The sequence below is a fragment of the Pochonia chlamydosporia genome, chromosome 7 (genome assembly GCF_001653235.2).
Source record: "Pochonia chlamydosporia 170 chromosome 7, whole genome shotgun sequence".
Taxonomy (NCBI): domain Eukaryota; kingdom Fungi; phylum Ascomycota; class Sordariomycetes; order Hypocreales; family Clavicipitaceae; genus Pochonia; species Pochonia chlamydosporia.
In genome coordinates this window covers 353,059-370,892 of record NC_035796.1, presented here as the reverse complement: position 1 = coordinate 370,892, position 17,834 = coordinate 353,059, and the positions used below count along the sequence as shown (strand labels likewise).

Here is a 17,834-nt window from a genome sequence, read left to right as displayed (position 1 = left end):
ACCGGGAAGAAAATGGCCGAAGCGACATTATATAATAGACAGTACCTTGCCATGTGGGTGTCCGGTTTAAAGGCAGCCGAGTGTGGCGGTTTTGAGGGTGAAGCTTGGTCGGCGATGCTCCGAGATGGAGTTTGCGGAGCAGACAAAAGATGCGGGCCAATCAAATAAGACGAACTCACAATGGTCCACCATAATTGCGTGCGAGCATCAATGGATTAGGCGACCCGGCCGATATCAACGCTTGAGTCTGCCGGCATCTCGAGGCGACGGCTCCGAGCACCCTTCATTTTGAAACCAAACATCAAATAGATCGCGTCAGATAGCTCCAGTCCAAGATTGAGATACGGAGTCGTCCATGTCCTCGTTGGACACGGAACCGCCCATTTCCATGATTCCGTACATATCCCACGACAAAAAGTTTTGCAAGTCGTCCAGGTCCAAGGCGTTGCACATGGGTTGCGATGGTGCAACCTTACGAAATGGATGGACGGGGACTGGTCGTTCATGCTGCAAGCTGGATCGAACCGACTGTTCCTGGCTAAGCCCTACGAGTTGATGGGCTGCAGCACTGGTTCCATCCCATGACGCCGGCCCTCCGGCATGGGGATTCTGCGTGCTCCAGCTCGCCGTTCGGGAGGCTACTTCACCGTCGATGCCACCCGACTCACCGGCTCCGGACCGAGCCAATGAATGGAGAGAAAGAGGGGGCAGCACATACTCTGCAGTCCTGTCCTGGTTCCCGTTGGACCTATGCCTCAAAAGTATTAGTGCTGTCGTACCCTTCGTCGTCAATGTTTCATGAACTTACATGACTGGGCGATGAGATTCGAGATGGTCATCATCTTCAAGACTACTCAAGAGGTCGTCTCGAGCAACTGTTTGCTGTACCTTGGATAACCACCGCTCTATAGTCGCGGACTGCAGGTGACAGTTAGCTGCGTGCCATATTTAAGAGACCCGATATACAAATCCCAAACGTACCAATGACTGGGCTATAGGAAACAAGGTGGACATCATGCGGAGAACCCGGTTGTTGCTCTCCACCGCCTTGACTGCATCCCTCAGTTTGACTTCTGCGTCTGGTCGATTGGGGTCCAGAAGGCGAGCCACGTAATACAACATTACACGACTGCTGTCGTAAACAAAAAATGGCAGCAAACTGTCCGATAAGAGTCGCGATCCGTGCTCTGCTGCTTCCGCCAGAATATCCGCAATTTGCTGTGCATGATAATAGGCGTTGGCTTGGGCTGTCTGGAGAAACTCATCATGCTCAGGCGGAAATGTGAAGGGTTTTGAAAGTTTAAAAAGGTCAGGCATGGTGAGTTTGTAGAGTTCTAAGTAATTGTGGTGATAGGTGCAGTGAATAAGCACCAGGGAACCAAGCTGATTGGAATCGAGACGAGCATAAATTGTTTCGGTAGAGTACTCCACGAAATCAGGAAGCTCTCTTCGCCAGAGGTGCAGGTCTGCATCTAATGCAGCAAACAGAGAATCTGGCTGCCAGGGAGGTGGGCCGGCATGTAAGTGGTTTACATATCGGACTATTCGCTTCCACAGAGCCACAACACGGATATAGTAAGCCATGATACCCATGTTGGCCGCTGGTTTTCTTGGCACGATGGCTGGTGGGAGAAACTGCAAGACATGGCCAACACCAAGTGTTTCGGTGACGGAAGGTATTCTCAGGCCAAAGTTCCTCTCATTGCTTGGGAGTTGAATTTTGATGTCGTTCTCTCGTAGCAGGGTCAACTGATCCACGCCACTACCGGCCCACGCGTCAAGAACGTAGCATGCCCACATAAGTCGCCGCCTACTCTCCCTTGATGCTACCGAAGGCGCACTATTGTTCTCTTCTGTGCAAAGGATGTCCGAGTTGTACTCGGTGTTGATCTTCAAAGCATGGGCCATTCGTACAGCAAGGCCACTAATCATGAGTGCTTGCCCATATTCGCCAAGTCGAAAGTGGAAATCATGAAGAAGGATGGCTGTCTAAAGGGCGGTTATGTCATGTTCTCAATTCACACGCCGCCAGTATTACTTACCATGAGTCTTTGAACAGATATTTTTCCAAAGTTGGCCAGCATGAGATATTCAGCTCTTTTGGCCCATTGATTGCCAGCATTCTTTAAAAATGAGGGCGGTGCGCTGGCCTCTCCTTGCGCGGCGCCAAGTACCAGAAATCTGAAGTAATGTGGTCAAAACAAGCTCTCGATATGAGATTTTACACATAAAAAATAACCTACTTTGCACCATGTGCACAGATGATGTGTAAAAGTGCCGACTCGTCATCGGAGGAGAAGCCCTTGTCCAGCTGCCGCATAAACGACGGCTTATGCACAAAGGCAAAGCACCGGAGAGGATGGACATTCGAGAAGTACTGCTCAACAACTCGGCGGAGATTCCGAGTCGCCGGTAGAGCTGGCGATAATAACCTGGACACACAAGCAGGCAAGTCAGTAACGTAGAAGGCGGCCGCTTGTTGCAGGCTTCATACCAGGCCAACGGATGTGAGCTCAGCTGTTCATTGGAACCGTGTTGCGATGCTGCGCCAGTAACGGATACACCAGCAGCCTCAGAAGCAATAATAGACGACTTGTCGTTTGCTTCGTCTGATACCTTGCTCACGCTTCCGCGAAGTGATGCAGTCTCATCCACCTCACTGGGAGCAACACCCGTCATGGCATCCTGCTCCGTCGGGCTAGAACTGCCAGCATCGTCATCCACAGAAGTCGCTTGCGATCGGTTCAGATTGCGAGTCCATCGCGGAGCAGCACCTCCGTCGTACACGCACTGGATGAGCTTGGCGGCACATCTGGCGCATTTCGGCCGGTCGCCATTACACTTTGTCTTGGATAATCGACAGCTCTGGCATGAACGATAGGTCCGGATCTTCCTCAAGGACATGGGCGAAATCGAGTTTCGGCTCCCATTTGGAGTGGTCCCATCGTCTGCCACACATTCGAGTTGAAGTCGCTCGCAGTTGCGGCAGCCATTTGGGCGACCGTCACATTTGACCTGTTTGTTGGTGGTTAAATTTCATGTGTGACCTCGCGAGTTCCCACTGTGCATGTCGCAGCTCAGCTTTCTTTTTTGGGCAGTCAGTCATACCTTGCGTGCGCGACACACTCGACAACCCATCTTGTAACAACGCCGCAACAGGAAAAAATAACTTCAAGAAAATAGATTTACACCATGCAAAAGACGACGGTTCAAACTCGAGATTCCGACGGTCATCTGGCCAAGTGCGCAAGAGTCCGAGCAAAAAACGATTGACCTCTTCCGCCAGGCTGTCACGTCAGTGCACAAGATCAGAAAGAGCGACCAACCGAATCTGTTTCTCGGCCTCTGATTGGCCCAAATGATAGGAGAGCTCACCGAGGGGCCGAGTTCCGTGAGGTGACGCTAGCGATGGTCCTGGTGACGTGATCGAAGGTTGACCATTTTGGGTGAAGGCGCCTTCCGCGCCCGCGGTTGCGTGCTGCGGAGATGCGGATACGATGGAAAAGCTGTGCACCCGTGGAATGAATGTTTCTGTATGAGCTGGCGAATATTTGTGGATTTGCTGACACAAAATATTGCACTTCTTTTTTATTTCTTGTCTTATAGGTACTGCTACTGCGCTGTAGCAAGATATCTTACACAAATTGGTCCTCTCGAAGGATCAGTGCTCAATTCTACAGTCAACTGTGTCCACGCCGATTGGCCGACGGTCCATTTCTCTGTGAATACAATCAGTGCCGATACTCCGAGAGCTAATAATCACTGTTCAAACTACGGCCCAAGCTCATGAGGCTTCAATAAGCATCGCCAACCACAATCATGGCTTTTTCTCCAGTGGCTTTATTTTTTTTTTTTTTTTTTTTTTTTGATATCTTTATCGTCCATTCAATTTTGTGCGTGTAACCCTCCAAGCCCGCACCAGTAGCCTGCAGGCTGCATGTTCCAGATCAACGCCCACTCAAGTCCAGAATAGCCAGTAGTCCAATCCATGGCAGATTATACAGTCAATGCTATTCGCAGAACATAAGGGGAAAATAAACACGACCAGTTTCAATTTCAACGGCGGTGCAATCATGATACCCTTCCTCGTCTCTGAAACCCCCGAACCACCGCATCAACCACCATCCCAACCATCCGGCCGTCAGGGTCATTATTCGGATTCACCTCCGTAATAGTCAAAGCCTTCACCTTGGGTGACGCCAAGAACACCTCAAGCGCGGCAAAAGCTTCCTCAGCCTTAAGCCCCGCATAATGAGGATAATTGCCAAGCGGGAATTCCCCACAGTCAATAACATCGACGTCTAGATGCAAGAGAATGTTGCTCCGTCGCTCCTCCAGCCAGTCTAGGGCCGCAGACGCAGATGCAACAGGGTCCTTTCGTACCGTCGGCCGGGAATATGCTTTGAAGACGTGCTCAAGGAGATATACCCAGTGATCTGAAGATGGTTGTAACGGGTCAAACCCGAAAAACACAACATCATCCGGCCCAACAAGCGGCGTGCCATCCGGTCTAGATGAGAACGGTACGCCCTGTAAATTGGACAAACTCCCTTCTCGTTGCGTGAGGTGCGTCATGGTCATACCGTCAAGAATACCTGTGCTGTCTATGTTGGCAGCCGCTTCCGCAGGCAAAGTGAGATCAACATCACCGTCCATGTAAATGAGCCCAATGTCGCCACGCCTACTAGGCATACGAACATGCATGGCGCTCAAGACAGGCTGAAGTATGGAACAGTCGCCTCCTAGAAATATCAGAAAACTATCATCGTCCTCGGCGAGTGAAGTAACTAGTTCGTTGTAAGTACTCTCCAGGACTGTAAGTGCGTGCTCTTCATTGCGAACTCCGCCAATCTTTGCCCCTGGTCGCCACTTTGCTGCCGCAGATGCCTTTGGATCATTTTTAAAAAGAGTTGATTGTTGCCGAATGCTTCGCCCGGTAGCTTCTAGCTTTTGGGGGAGTTTCGCACCGAGAATTGCATCCGGTGCTCGGCCCTGGCCGGGGAAGTGGGTTCCCGCTTCTGTTGGAATGCTGAATATCTTGATGTTCTCCATTGCAGACTTAAGCGTGATGTTTCTTTGGCGATAAACGATGAAATGAGTCGTTTTTAGTGTTCGAATCCAGTTATTCTTCAACCTTTGGTTTTATTTATTCATCAAGAGCATAACGCATTTCGAAATGTTATGACGTAGTGAGCGAGAGCCACCTACGCAAGTCGTCAGTAGAAGGGCGTGTAGAACAAGTTGCTGTCTTGCACGGAATATGCACCTATTTCTAAATTATGTTTGCTTCAACTGCGGTGTTTCGATGAAATGGCTTTGAAAGCGCAAACATGTCTCGTTCCAAGTTGTTGCTGTATGCATTTAGGGCTATTGGAGTAGACGGCGACGGGACCCTTGTCGTCAGCTCAACTCACAGCAATATCCAATACAAATTATCGTCTACAAAGCTTGCCATGACCTTCACTTGAATATGTCCTATCATGAATTCCTTTACCTTAAGTTCGAATCACTATCTAATGCTCCTGACTCGTCCCGGCCTTCAGCGGCCGGGACCGGGGAATGAAGATTGCCCACCTAGATGGTACGAGGCATGATGGTTACTTAATTACATCTCATAGATTTCAAAGATTAAAGGGTATACACCTTTATAAATAACCACTATTGAATGGTTAAGTTTAGGGTGCTAAAAGGGCAAAATTACTACCACCACTTACACCCAACTCATGCCCACTGCCATGGCCAGGTGATCATGTAAAGGACAGTCGACCTCTCAAAACAAGAGAATCATTAATCTCCCTCTTCGTTTTATCATTCACAACTTTCTACCTGGGTAGTTCCACCAGACTCACGGCAGCAACGCACAATCCTCCAACAACCGCTCCATATCCTCCCTCCCAATACGAACATCAACATCCACACCATTCTCCGTCCAACCTCCTCCTCCATCATTCCCACATCGTCCCGGCCCAGCACCCTCCTTAACAACAACAATACCATCCATACTCGGCATAACATCATCCACATACCGCAGCAAACCCAGCCCAAAATCGACATCATAAACCCCAGCCCTAGCCCAACTAGTAAGCATAACATGCCTACGACCCAAAAACGCCTGCCAAATCCGCTGCGGCGATTTTTCATACGCAATACTATGCAAATGAGCTGCAATATCAGACGGTTGTATCCTGCGGATCGTCTCCCTAATACGACCAGCTACCTTGTGAAAATGACTTCCCCCTTCGGTCCCAACCACGTCCGCAGCCATCTCAACATTAATCATAAACATAGGCGATCCTACAAAACCACTTCCCAATTGAAGCGGTGACCGCACGCCATAAACCAAGTCGCAGTGTACCGGGCCGGAATCGTCGGTCTTGCGTGCTCGCGTAATGCATGACCAGACATGGGCGACAATGGCATCATGCCTACTTATCCCTGACGTGCTACCCGTATTGGCTGCCTTCCAAAGGAAATCGACTTGTTCGTGAGTGAAGCGAATTATGGACCTGGGCACCGGTGCTCTGACATCCCATTCAGTCCAGGGCATGATTCTCCCCGCGGGTGTAACGTCTTCTTTAAAAGGTTCTGGGATGGTCATACCCCATGGGCAAGTTGCTGCTGATGCCCACCAGTCGTATCTGTGTAGTGGTAGGCCCTCCAACTGCTTCAATACCTTTGAAGACGGCTGCGAGCTGTTGATATTGCCTGCAGCAAGTCTATCTAGCTTAGATGGATCAAAGACTGGCTTCAACACAGGCTCAGGGTCACCTAGAAGAGCTGCACGGCTTACAGCGCCCCAATTTTTCATGAATGTCGCCAGAGCAGAAATATCAGCCAAAGGATGTGCAATCTTTACAGCCAAAGCGAAGCCTCCGCACGCCAGTTCCGAGAGTTGAATTGCCATAACCGGCTTCAGCACCCCGGTTTCATTGCGTTCATGTGCATGGAAAGGGTCTGCGATTGATTCCTGCGATACCAACGCATTCAAATCGCTCTTATCCAGCTCCCAAACGGCATGGCGTGAAGAGATGGGATACAGCTCAGCAAGGGTAGAGCTACAGGTTGCAGTAGTGAATGAAACTCCGGGATCTTGCTCGTATCCGAATTTGGTGTAAATTCGTCCAAAGCGTCGAGCATGAGCGGGCAAATGGGCTGCTTCGTCGGGAGCGCTCCCATCAGTTGATGTGATGGCTTTGATTTGACCTGTCCACTGAGGATATGCATTCAGAGTGGCCCCAAGTGTTTTTCTCAAATGTTCCGATAAGTTGATATCTTGGTTAGGCTGTATGGAAGCGTCGAAGAGCCATATAGCGCTGGTGAGGGCAAAGTTTGCGGTGGTGGCGTCCAGCAGGGAGAGGGAGATGACCTGGGGAGCAGGTTTCGATAGGGCATGGACCCTGGTGGAAGTTTTGAGTGACATGTTAAATTTTGTGTCGCTTGAATAGGAAGATGAGGCGCTCTACGTGTATGAGCATGATTGTGAGCTTGGAAGACAAGGTCTGGTGGCGAATATTGAGAGAAATGTGTCTATGATGGGCAATTCGAAATAGCCACCAATTTATATCACATACATATCAAAGGGTAAAAGTACTACGCAGTGGAGATAAAGTTTATTGTTTTTCTAAAGTCAGAGTGCTGAAGTTGAGAGCCTGCGTAAGTCCGTGGGTAATTTCCTCTTTCGGAAGGCCAAGATCGGTGGCGCCGCAATGCAAGATGAGCCATCGTGAATCACTGGAGTGACTCACAGTGACAGGCGAGAAATGAAACCAAGGGTTTACCCAAATTTCGACATTTCCGTCGTGTCAGAAACGGCAGAATAGCCCGGAATCCTAGGTTCCCAAGTAAACAGGACCTTGCACCAACAACCACACAAAAATTATCACCATCACTCCCTCTTCTCAACCCTCGGAAACGCAATCCAAACCCCCAAAACCACCACCAAAAGCGCCAAAATAACCGGCTGCAAAACCCCAACGCCCTTGGCACCCGCAATGGCACCAATCCCAAACGGAAACACCGTCCCTCCCACGCCCCCAACCGCCATAGCAAACCCAATAGCACTAACATGCATCCTCCTCGGCAGCAACCTCGCCGTCAGCATCACCGCCCCGGGGAACAGCGGACCCAGGAAGAAGCCCAGGAACGCGACCGCCACGGCCGACACCACAAACTGCGGCACCAGCCAGAAGAGAAGCTGGAGGGCGACAGACAGCGCCAGGTACACGGATAGGCAGAGCCGTTCGCCGTACTTTTCGGTGACGAAGCCTAGACACGCGCGGCCGAGGGCCATGCCCGTCCAGAAACCGGTGCTGGTGAGGCCGGATGCGTAGGGGGTTGCGTGGCGGACGCGGAGCATGAATGTTACGATCCAGCCTCCCAGGCCGACTGTTTGCGTTAGATGTGTGTACACTGTAGAAAAGAGTGAAAAGGTGAGCTTACTTTCGGCGCCCATGTAGGCAAAGTAGAAGAGGGAGCAGAGCCATGTGACTTTTGACTTGAGAGCGGCGCGGGTTGATGAGGGTTCAGAGTCGCCGAGCTGGTGTTGAGCGCGGTAGACGGCGCCGGTTTTGGGCCAGAATGATATAGTTAGGCCGATGAGTTCGAGGACAGAAATGCCAAGCTGTCAAGTTAGCCGACGCATTACTGGCAAGGTAAGTAGAGAAGTGACAAAAGAATATTCACCATGATGTAGTAAAACGTATACCAAGCCAATCCCCTAACAAGCATACTCGTAGCCACCAACGGCGCCAACAACGCCCCAATGCTAAAGCACGAATGCAACAAACCCTGAATAGCATTCGCTCTGTCCATGGACCCAACCCACGCACAGAAACAAGCATCTGTAAGGCCGTTGCCAAACCCGCTGACGGCATTACACACCACCAACACCGGCCAGGGAGGATGGAGAGACAGCGCCGTGTACGTTATAATATGGCATATCGGTGCGAGGATAGCGATGCCTCGCTGCCCCAGCGTGGAATGGATTCGGGCGTTGGTGAACGCGGCGAGGGAGTAGCCAACGAAGGGGGTGAGGAAGATGAGCGATACGACTGTGTATGTGAGGCCGTAGTAGGATTCAAGCTGGCTTGTTAGATGGGATGACTTGACTGAAGAAGTGACATACAGATGGGAGTAGAGCCTGAAGTAAGTTAGCTAAGTCGTCAAGAGAGGTAGATTGACGTACACCGACGACTGCGTCATTCATTCCTGCGACAATGGATGTTAGGAACGCGAATGCCAGACGGGCAATGTTGCTTCTTGGGTGGTTCCATCGCTCGACTATGTCCTGGGCATGAGGCGGATCTGGATCTGGATCGGGAGATGGAGATTGAATTGGTTGGAGTTCAATTTGAGTTATTTGCGGTTGCTCAAGGACGGTAGACGACATTGCAGATTTCTGATATGACTGTGAATTGGGTAAGTAGTGTTGAAGCTTGCATGAACCACAAATGTATATGTGTCAAAGTTGCATCGACAACATTGAAAGTCGAACAAATCATTCAAACTGAGTCACAACCGCCAAGAACCAACCCATCCAATAACCACGTATAAACACTAAACATAACTCAATCAATTCAGGCAAGTACACGCAAATCCCTTCCTTTGCGCCCCCACACCCCGCACAACTCCTCCAACGTGGGGGAACATTCATCATTCATCATCACGACTTACACGCCCTTCTTCAACACCATCACCATCACCATGTCCACCACAGCCATCCAACTCACCACCCTCCCCTCCCACCCAATCTCACGACCAGCAGCCTCCCAACCCGTCCCCCAAGATGACATCCTCCTCGCCTCCCGCGAAGCAGACGCTCACGTCCCCGATGGCGGCTACGGCTGGGCCATCGTCCTCTCCGGCTCCATCATCCTCTTCTGGGCCGTCGGCGCAACCTACGCCTGGGGCGTGATGCAAGCAGCCCTCGTGGAAGACGGACTATCCGGTCCCGCGGTCCTCTCCTTCGTGGGCTCCCTCTCCGCATCCCTAGTATCCGTCTTTGCTATCGTGAATGCAAGACTCATGCGTAAGCTGGGCCCTCGCAGCACCGCCGTGTGCGGCATGTCCCTCCTCGGGGGGAGCATGATCCTCAGTGGTTTCGCGGTCGGTAGTGTCGGAGGATTATTCTGCACGGTCGGTGTATTAATGGGCTTCGGGGCAAGGTAATTCTCTTCTCACTCCCACTTCCATTCTCAAATGCTAACATTCCCAGCCTGTGCTTCATCGTACGTCTACCTACCCCGATACCCAACCCAACTCACACAAATAGGTCGTCCTCACCATCCCATCCCAATACTTCCGCTCCAAACGCGGCATCGCAAACGGTCTCATCGTCGCAGGCGGAGGCTGGGGCGCCGCCGCCATCTCCTTCAGTCTCGACGCCCTCATCCGCAAACTCGGTCCAGCATGGGCATACCGCGTCCTCGGCCTAACCACCCTCGCAACCGGCGTCCCTGCCGCATGGCTCATGAAGGAGCGAATGCCCCTATCAACTCCCGGCCTCATAGAATGGTACTCTAACCCCCTATTCCCCAAAGCTTCACCAAACTAACAACACTAGGCGCCTCTTCAAGAGCCTCACCTTCAACCTCGTCTTCCTGTCCGGCGCAATCGGCACATTCCCCCTCTACGTAACCCCCTTCTTCATTCCGCTGTACACCAAAACCCTAGGATTCACATCCAGCACCGGCGCCGGCCTCGTCGCCGGCTTCAGCATATCCTCTGCCGTGGGCCGAATCCTCACGGGCTTGGCCTGCGATAAACTAGGCGCCCTGAACACGTTGTTCATTTCTAACCTTGTGACTGCGCTGAGCATGCTTGCCATTTGGCCGGCGTCAACGTCTCTTGGTCCATTGGCCGTTTTCGTGGTGCTGAATGGGCTGAGCAACGGCGGTTTCTTTTCAACCATGCCTACTGTTGTGAGTAATGTTTTTGGTAGTGCCAGGGTGAGTGTGGCGATGAGCATGGTTATCACGGGGTGGTTGGGTGGTTACTTAATGGTGAGTTTTACATCTTGGAGAAGAGAAGAGAAGTTTTTGACATTGGGTGCTGATGATTGTAGGGGAGTCCTATTGCGGGATATCTGCTTGAGGCGTATGGCGGTGCGGGTGCCGGACTCAAGGCGTATAGACCGGCTATGTTTTATGCTGGTTCTCTGGCGTTGGCTTCAGCGGTGATGGTGCTGGTTGCGAGGGTTAGACAGACGGGAAGACTGTTTGCTATTTTGTAGATTTCGTGGGATAGACCTTTCTGGATCAATATGGGTTGTGCCCATCTACACGTCAAGGTGTTAATATAGCAGCCAACGTAAAACAAGACAGACCCCGAGCCGCTGAAATGACGGCGTCATATATTCTATGTGCTGGGCCTGCCACGTTCGACCAACTGTCACAATGGCATCAAATCTTCTGGAAAACTTGAATTGCTGGTGCAGTCCGGCACCACTAGGTACTAACAAATGAATATACACTTCGCTTTTTGGCTTCCATTCCCAATTACTCTTCCATCTCCTCATCCCCTTGTTCAGCAGCCTCCGCCTCCTTCTTCGCCTTGTACAACGCCGCCCAATCCTGAGCCTTAGCCATGACCTTATCCTTGCCCTTGGGATCGAGTTTCTCCTCCCAGGCAGCCCATCTGCGGAACCACTTCTCTGCCTGGTTGGGCTTGAGGCCCTTCACGCGCGTACGCCGCTCAAATACATCTCGCACAGCCGTAGCATCAGCACCAGCAACGCCCATCTCCAGATCAAGCAATTGACTCCACAAATCACCCTTCTTTGGCCAGGTAGCCAGCAATCCTTCAAACATTGTTCGCCCACGCTCCGGTTCACCATTTGGCGAGCGGAATTCCAGCGCTGCGAAGCGGCCGATGATGTTTTGGCTGTGATGGGTGGGAAGCTGTTGTGTCGCTCGTGGCAGCAATGCCCTAGCGCGGTCTGGCTCATTCTTTGTCACGGAGAGGAAGTGAGCATAGTTTGTCCACACACTGGGTGCTTTGGCACCAAACTTCTTCAACATGGTCTCGAACAAAGCGTCGGCGGCCTACTTTAAGTCAATATTTTGGTCGAGGGTGATGCAACGAGGATACATACCTTGAGCTTCTCAGACTGGATATAGATACTCGCCAGTCGCTCGTGGACCTCCTGCTCGTCATTGTACTGACAAGCTCGTTTGAATACCTCTTCCACAGTCTGCTTGGTACCATACGCAACTTCCAAGTTGAGATACGCGACCCAAACGTTGAGCTTCTCCGCCTCCTCGCGAATGTTGATGCTCTTGATGGCTCGCTCAGCCACTTCTCTCGCCTTTGGAAGCTCGCTCACTTGCATCTGGAACGCCATGTACGCGATCCAAAGTTCTGATGAGTCTGGCTGACCCAACAACAATCGTTCGTAATCGCTAGACGTTTGAGGGCCGTGGGCATCAAGCTCGGCTGTTCGGTCGACCTCAATCTCGCCCTTTCTGCGCTTCTTCTTCTTCTTGTCACTTTCCTCTTGTTCTTGTTCCTCATCCCCAGAATCGGAAGCAGAATCCTCGAATGGGTTGGCTGACCAGGCAGATTTCTTGCCAAGACCCAGACCCCCAGGTTTCTTGCTTGGTGCGTCTCCCATTTCTTCATCTTCATCCTCATCGCCATCCTCTTCGTCTTCTTCATCATCCTCTTCGTCATCCTCCTCGTCTTCGTCTTCATCTTCGTCATCATCACCGTTACCCAAAAGCTTTTGGAGCAAAGCTTGCTCTTCAGCTGTCATCTCCTCATCATCATCGTCGTCATCATCGTCACCACCGAGTTGAACACCCCCGGCATCAGAATCGTCCGAGTCCATGTCAGTATCCTCGTCAAACAATGACGGCTTGAGACCAAAGCTGATTCGTCGCTTTGCGGCGTCAACCTCCAAAACAACCGCCTTGACCGCGTCGCCCTCTTTGTAGAGTTTGGTCGCATCCTTGACGGCCGTATCAGCCATTTGACTGCGATGACAGAGACCGCTCACATTTGTCGAGTTGTCGACAAGAATAAAAGCTCCAAACTCCTCCACCTTTCGCACCTTTCCGGTGACGACTGAGCCCTCTTTGATATCGTTGTACGTAACTGGCGGCGTATAGTCTTCGTCAACCGTGGAAGCCTTCAAACTCAATTCAACCTGCTTTACAGTGGTATCGACGGCAAGGACGCGACCTTTGACAAGTTGGTCAACCTGGAACTGATCTTTCCAATCCTTCAAGAATCTATCTGAAAGGTTGGCAATCTTAACCATAGCAGTGATATAGCCGCCGAGAACAACAAATAGACCCTTGTCAGATACATTCTTGACGAATCCACGGACAATGTCGCCCGTGGCAATTTGTGACAAGTTTGTGATCTCCTTGTCCGCCACAGGAAGAGTCGAACTCATGATTCGCGAGGGACGCAACGACAACCGCAAACGCTTGTTGTTGGTATCCACTTCAACAATAGAGACTCGTACGATTTGGTTCTTCTTGTAGTTGGTGGTATTGATATCGTCGTAGTTGTCTGCCATGTCGGGCAGATGCACTGGTCCAGAGACAATCTCACTCAGCTTCACCATGATCTGACGCTCGTTGACTTTGGTAATTTTACCAGGCAAAACCATATTTTGCTTCAGCGACGTCCAATCGATACCCTGGGATTCGACTGAGGAGCGGGCGGTCAAGTCGAGATGGTTGTTCTTGGTATCGACAGATTTGACCCGAACTTTGAGTGCGGAGCCAATGGGAAAGTTCGATTCCAAGTCGTTCAAAAGGGAGAGGTCGTCCGAAGCTTCCATGACCGAAACTCTGCCGCGAACGTTGGGCGAGAGGTTAACCCAAAGGAACTGAGGCGTGACGTTGTTGACGTAGGCGATGTGGGAGTCCCCAACCTTGAGAGACTCGAGGGAGAGAGGAGTCGGGTTTTCTGCCTCGATGTCGCTGCTCTTGGCAGTTAGTTCAAGAACAGAATGAGCTGATCTGTGAGAGAAGGGCAAGAAGCGATGGTCCTTGGCATCATGAACGCCAATAACCTTGACTTTGATTTTCTGCTTTCTGTTAAACTTGTCAAGCGGTTCTTTCGGATCAACAATGTCTTCCCATTTGTCAAAGATTTGTGAGACATCCACTCGACCCTGGACTCCGGCGCCAACTAGTTGAACGTTTAACTGAGTCTCCTTGACTGATGTGATGGTGGCCGTGGCGACTGTTCCGAATTCGAGACCATCTGCAGGAGCGAAGCCCTTTCCTGTTGACTGTTTCGCAGCCTTCTCGTCAGAAGCCTCTGATGCAGGAGCAACCATAATGCGGCGCAGATCGTCAATGACGGAAACGATCTTTACCTCGATGGACTCATACATGTGCATGCCAAAGTTTGGTTTAGATTGTGCCTCTGTTGGCAGTCGAGACTTCGGCAGGAGAGCATGGAGGCTACCAGCAAATTGAACGAACACAGCTGTCTGGGTAATATTTCTCACGAAGCCAGGGACAATGGCACCCTGCTTGGCGTCCTCAAAGTTCGAAAGCAATTTGCCTTCTTTGCCACCGTTGATGAGGCTGGGTTTCTGAGTAAGAATGATAGCACGCCGCTTCTCATTCTTGTCAATCACCATAAGATTAGAGAGAGTCTGTCCAGCGCCAATCCGTTTCAGAGCAAACTGGTTCTTGGAAGTAGACTTGTCTGTGAGGTGGCCAACAGGGAGAATAGCCTTGAGTTTGCTGTCCTCCAGCTCTACGAAGACCTGGTCTTCCGTCTTTTGGGTCACCCTTGCGTTGACCAACTCTCCAATCTTAAGATTCTTGAGCGCAGCCTGTTTGTCCAGACCAAAGGCGCCTGGATCCTTGCACGAAACGATGAGTCGGCGTTGCTCCGGATCAACATCAAGAACGTGCACGTTGACAACTTGGCCGATTCGGAAGTGCTCAGTGGGATCGCGAATGTAGGCTTCGCTCATTTCAGAGACGGGCAAAAATCCTCTCAGGTTGCCGTAAAATTGGATGTGGGCGCCGTTGGATTGAATCTTGATGATAGTTCCAGGTGTTTGCATGCCGACAATGGCATCTTCATAAGCTTTGACGACAGGGGCATCCGAGTTGACCAGGGTCTTTTTGAGCGTAAATCGAATTCGTTTCTTAGACGGGTTGGTCGACAGAACCCGAGCCTTGACCTTCATGCCCTCGCGGAATTTCTTTTCAGGATGTTGCAGCTTGATATCAGACAAGTGACGCTCAGCAACGTAGCCGGTGATACCTTCAGCAATTTTGAGGATCAGTCCATTAACGCCCTCTTCCTTGATGACAAGCTTCTCAATTTCACAGGTGATGACGGCGCCAACAGGGACATCTTCAACACGAATATACTCCTGATCGAGGATGCTCTTCGCAAAGGACAATTGGAATTGGCCATCGAGTTCGCTATAGCCAGCGACTCGACCTTTGTGGACGGAACCAACTTGGTATGGCCCGCTTGACTCGTACAAGGCATCGACTTTGCCGTCCTTGACGCGAGAGATGTGAACGAAACCACTCAGGCCGGGGATTCCGGTGTCCACAAAGAGACCAATCTCACTCTCAACATGCCGGACTGTGCACTTCTCAACTAATGAGGAGACGGGAAGGGCGTCCGTAGGAAGTTTGTTGCTGTCTTTGGCCGGGTGTTTGCGAGAAAGTGACGTGATGTGAGGAAGCAAGGAGATACCGAGCTTCGGTTCCTTGGCAGTGGGGAAGTTGCAAATAACTCTAGCTTTGACCTTCGATCCGATCTTGTAGGTAGCCTCCAGATCAGTTCCATTAGGGCCTGCACCAGAATGAACAAGATCCGCAGTCACATCCAGGTGTCCCAGAACCTTGCCAGCAAGACCACGTTTGTCCGTGTTGGTGATCAACACGTGTGCAGTAGTGCCGGGAAGAAATGTGTTGATAGTTGTAGCCTCTGCAGGCACATCTTTAATGCTACCAAGTTTCTTTTGCTGAAGGGACAGTTGAGCAACGTTGCCGTTGGAGCCCTTGCCAGTAACCTGACAAAGAAAAACAGACCCCTCTTGGAGACGACCTTGGTCAATTGCTGAGTCAATTTCTGCATTGGGCAGAAAGGCTCGAAGGTCGGGGACACCAAGATCCATGACGCAGCCACGATCTTCGACACTGATGACGGAAGCCATGACGGTGCAGTTTGCGACAACGTCGTCCTTCGTTAGGCCCGAGTTCGTCTCAGAGGGTCGCAAAGAAAGCTCAATCTTCTTCTTATTTTTGCCGATTGCTGACTCGTCCATGGTAGATACTACATATACTCGAAGGTACTGGCCCACGACAAACATGGACTTCAGATCAACGTCGGTTTCGTCGGAGGATTCGTCCTCATCGTCCTGCTCAGCGGCGGCCTCTTGAACGCGGCTCGTCAATTGCTCGGAAACTGCAACAATTGACACATGGCCAGTGAGATTGTTGGGAAGAGCGACTTCGAGATCCAGGTTATTGATTCGTGTGATTTGGGCGAGCACCAAAGAGCCTTTGACAAGTTTCTGCGGCTGTTAGGACAAGCCCGGAAAATATAAAAGCTGAAGCAGTTGACAGATTGAGAATTGGCAATTACCTTGAAATTGAGACTTTCGACTTTGACAGAATCTTCAGAATCTTTCTTGTCCGACCCCTTCTTGTCTCCCTTTGTGGAAATCTTCTTCTTTTTCTGCTTCTTCTGAGCCTTTCCGCCGCTGGTGTCGAACTCCTCCTCTCGTCGAGCATCCGCCTTGGCCTCAAGCTGAATTTGTTTTTGTTCCAATGGCGTAAGGACACTTCCGCCGCCTCTCGGGAAAATAGGCTCTTCATTCTTCAGAAGGGAGACAGCCGGGGCTTTGGGGCGGTCGTCGCTCTCTTTGGCCTTGGTAGGCTTGGCTGGTTTTGATTTGGCAGTTGCAGAGCCATCTGTTTTTGAAGGTCGGCCTTCCTTGGTATTTTTGGCCGATTTAGCTGGAGGTTGCCCACCGGGAGCAGCCTTTCGCTTGAGATTGCTCATGGCGACGAAATGCAGCGAAAGCGTCGTCGTGCCTATGCCAATCTGCAAGTCGGTGCAGAAATTCCTGATCGCAGAGCACCGGGCCTGGTTTGAGTTGGATGGATATTTTTTTCTGCGGGACGCCGATAAGCCGATAAGGATAAGAACTAGTGTGGGTTGTAGTGGGCGGTCAGGGTCTGTGGCGGCATGTGGCGGGTGATGTGGCACAGCAAAGGCGACTGACAGAGTGAAGCGTGCAATGTGCCATGATCAATCACAGGTGGGGACTAGCATTGTTCTGTTCCTCCGTCGTCCGCGTGGATTCGATGTTGTCTCGCATCCAAGTCTGGTGCCTGTGACGGTGGTACAGGGCTGACATCAACGACGGAGCTTTCAGAGGTCTAGTGGTTTGTTTGACCCTTGTCCACCGGCGTCAGCGAGTCGTCAACGAGTTCCAGGGGCGTGCGCTGCCTGTAAGGTTGCGACTGGCGGGGAGCTGTGACAGCTCGAACAAGTCGATGCAGATGGACAGAATTGAAAAGCCAATAACTTGTTCAATGTCAGTCAATAGCACTGGTTTATGAGGGACGCCATTCAACCGATAGATCGTCCACATAATCAACCTTGGTCGTTGACAATATTGTGGCCACTCGGTCGCCAGGCACCAGCCAAAAAGCCAAGTTGCATGTCATCGAAGTCAAGTGGTGTCAAGTCAAGTCCGGTTTGGCACAATCCGAGCTAGAGCCGATCGTGAATGCCAGTCAAGGTGTCACAAAAGCCACCCTCTCCAAAACAACAACAACTCCTCCGTTCCGTTTTATCTTGTTCTCCTTCATTCATAATCTCATGGCTAC

The 17,834-nt window shown here is 51.1% G+C and overlaps 5 protein-coding genes across 5 annotated transcripts; 1 reads left to right on the top strand and 4 right to left on the bottom strand.

Moving 5' to 3' along the window:
* Window positions 1-315: 315 nt before the first annotated feature.
* VFPPC_06998 (fungal transcriptional regulatory protein) lies at window positions 316-2,904 on the bottom strand (the record flags this gene model as incomplete). The annotated part of the gene is made up of 6 exons (XM_018285934.1): window positions 316-748; window positions 809-918; window positions 982-1,989; window positions 2,043-2,181; window positions 2,244-2,432; window positions 2,495-2,904. 6 exons carry the CDS (start codon window positions 2,902-2,904, stop codon window positions 316-318), a joined length of 2,289 nt encoding a protein of 762 aa, XP_018140079.1.
* Window positions 2,905-5,845: 2,941 nt separating this feature from the next.
* On the bottom strand, window positions 5,846-7,420 carry VFPPC_06996 (transferase family protein; the record flags this gene model as incomplete). Its single annotated transcript, XM_018285932.1, has 1 exon — window positions 5,846-7,420. One exon carries the CDS (start codon window positions 7,418-7,420, stop codon window positions 5,846-5,848), a length of 1,575 nt encoding a protein of 524 aa, XP_018140081.1.
* A 465-nt stretch (window positions 7,421-7,885) lies between these two features.
* Window positions 7,886-9,388, bottom strand: VFPPC_06995 (major facilitator superfamily transporter; the record flags this gene model as incomplete). Its single annotated transcript, XM_022428536.1, has 5 exons — window positions 7,886-8,385; window positions 8,440-8,620; window positions 8,683-9,081; window positions 9,125-9,139; window positions 9,185-9,388. 5 exons carry the CDS (start codon window positions 9,386-9,388, stop codon window positions 7,886-7,888), a joined length of 1,299 nt encoding a protein of 432 aa, XP_022284180.1.
* Window positions 9,389-9,702: 314 nt separating this feature from the next.
* VFPPC_06994 (monocarboxylate permease) lies at window positions 9,703-11,230 on the top strand (the record flags this gene model as incomplete). Its single annotated transcript, XM_018285930.1, has 5 exons — window positions 9,703-10,163; window positions 10,214-10,226; window positions 10,271-10,512; window positions 10,562-11,000; window positions 11,063-11,230. The coding sequence occupies 5 exons, from the start codon at window positions 9,703-9,705 to the stop codon at window positions 11,228-11,230; spliced, it is 1,323 nt and encodes a 440-aa protein (XP_018140083.1).
* A 265-nt stretch (window positions 11,231-11,495) lies between these two features.
* Window positions 11,496-17,001, bottom strand: VFPPC_06993 (rRNA biogenesis protein RRP5; the record flags this gene model as incomplete). Its single annotated transcript, XM_018285929.1, has 3 exons — window positions 11,496-12,041; window positions 12,092-16,510; window positions 16,582-17,001. The coding sequence occupies 3 exons, from the start codon at window positions 16,999-17,001 to the stop codon at window positions 11,496-11,498; spliced, it is 5,385 nt and encodes a 1,794-aa protein (XP_018140084.1).
* Window positions 17,002-17,834: the final 833 nt, after the last annotated feature.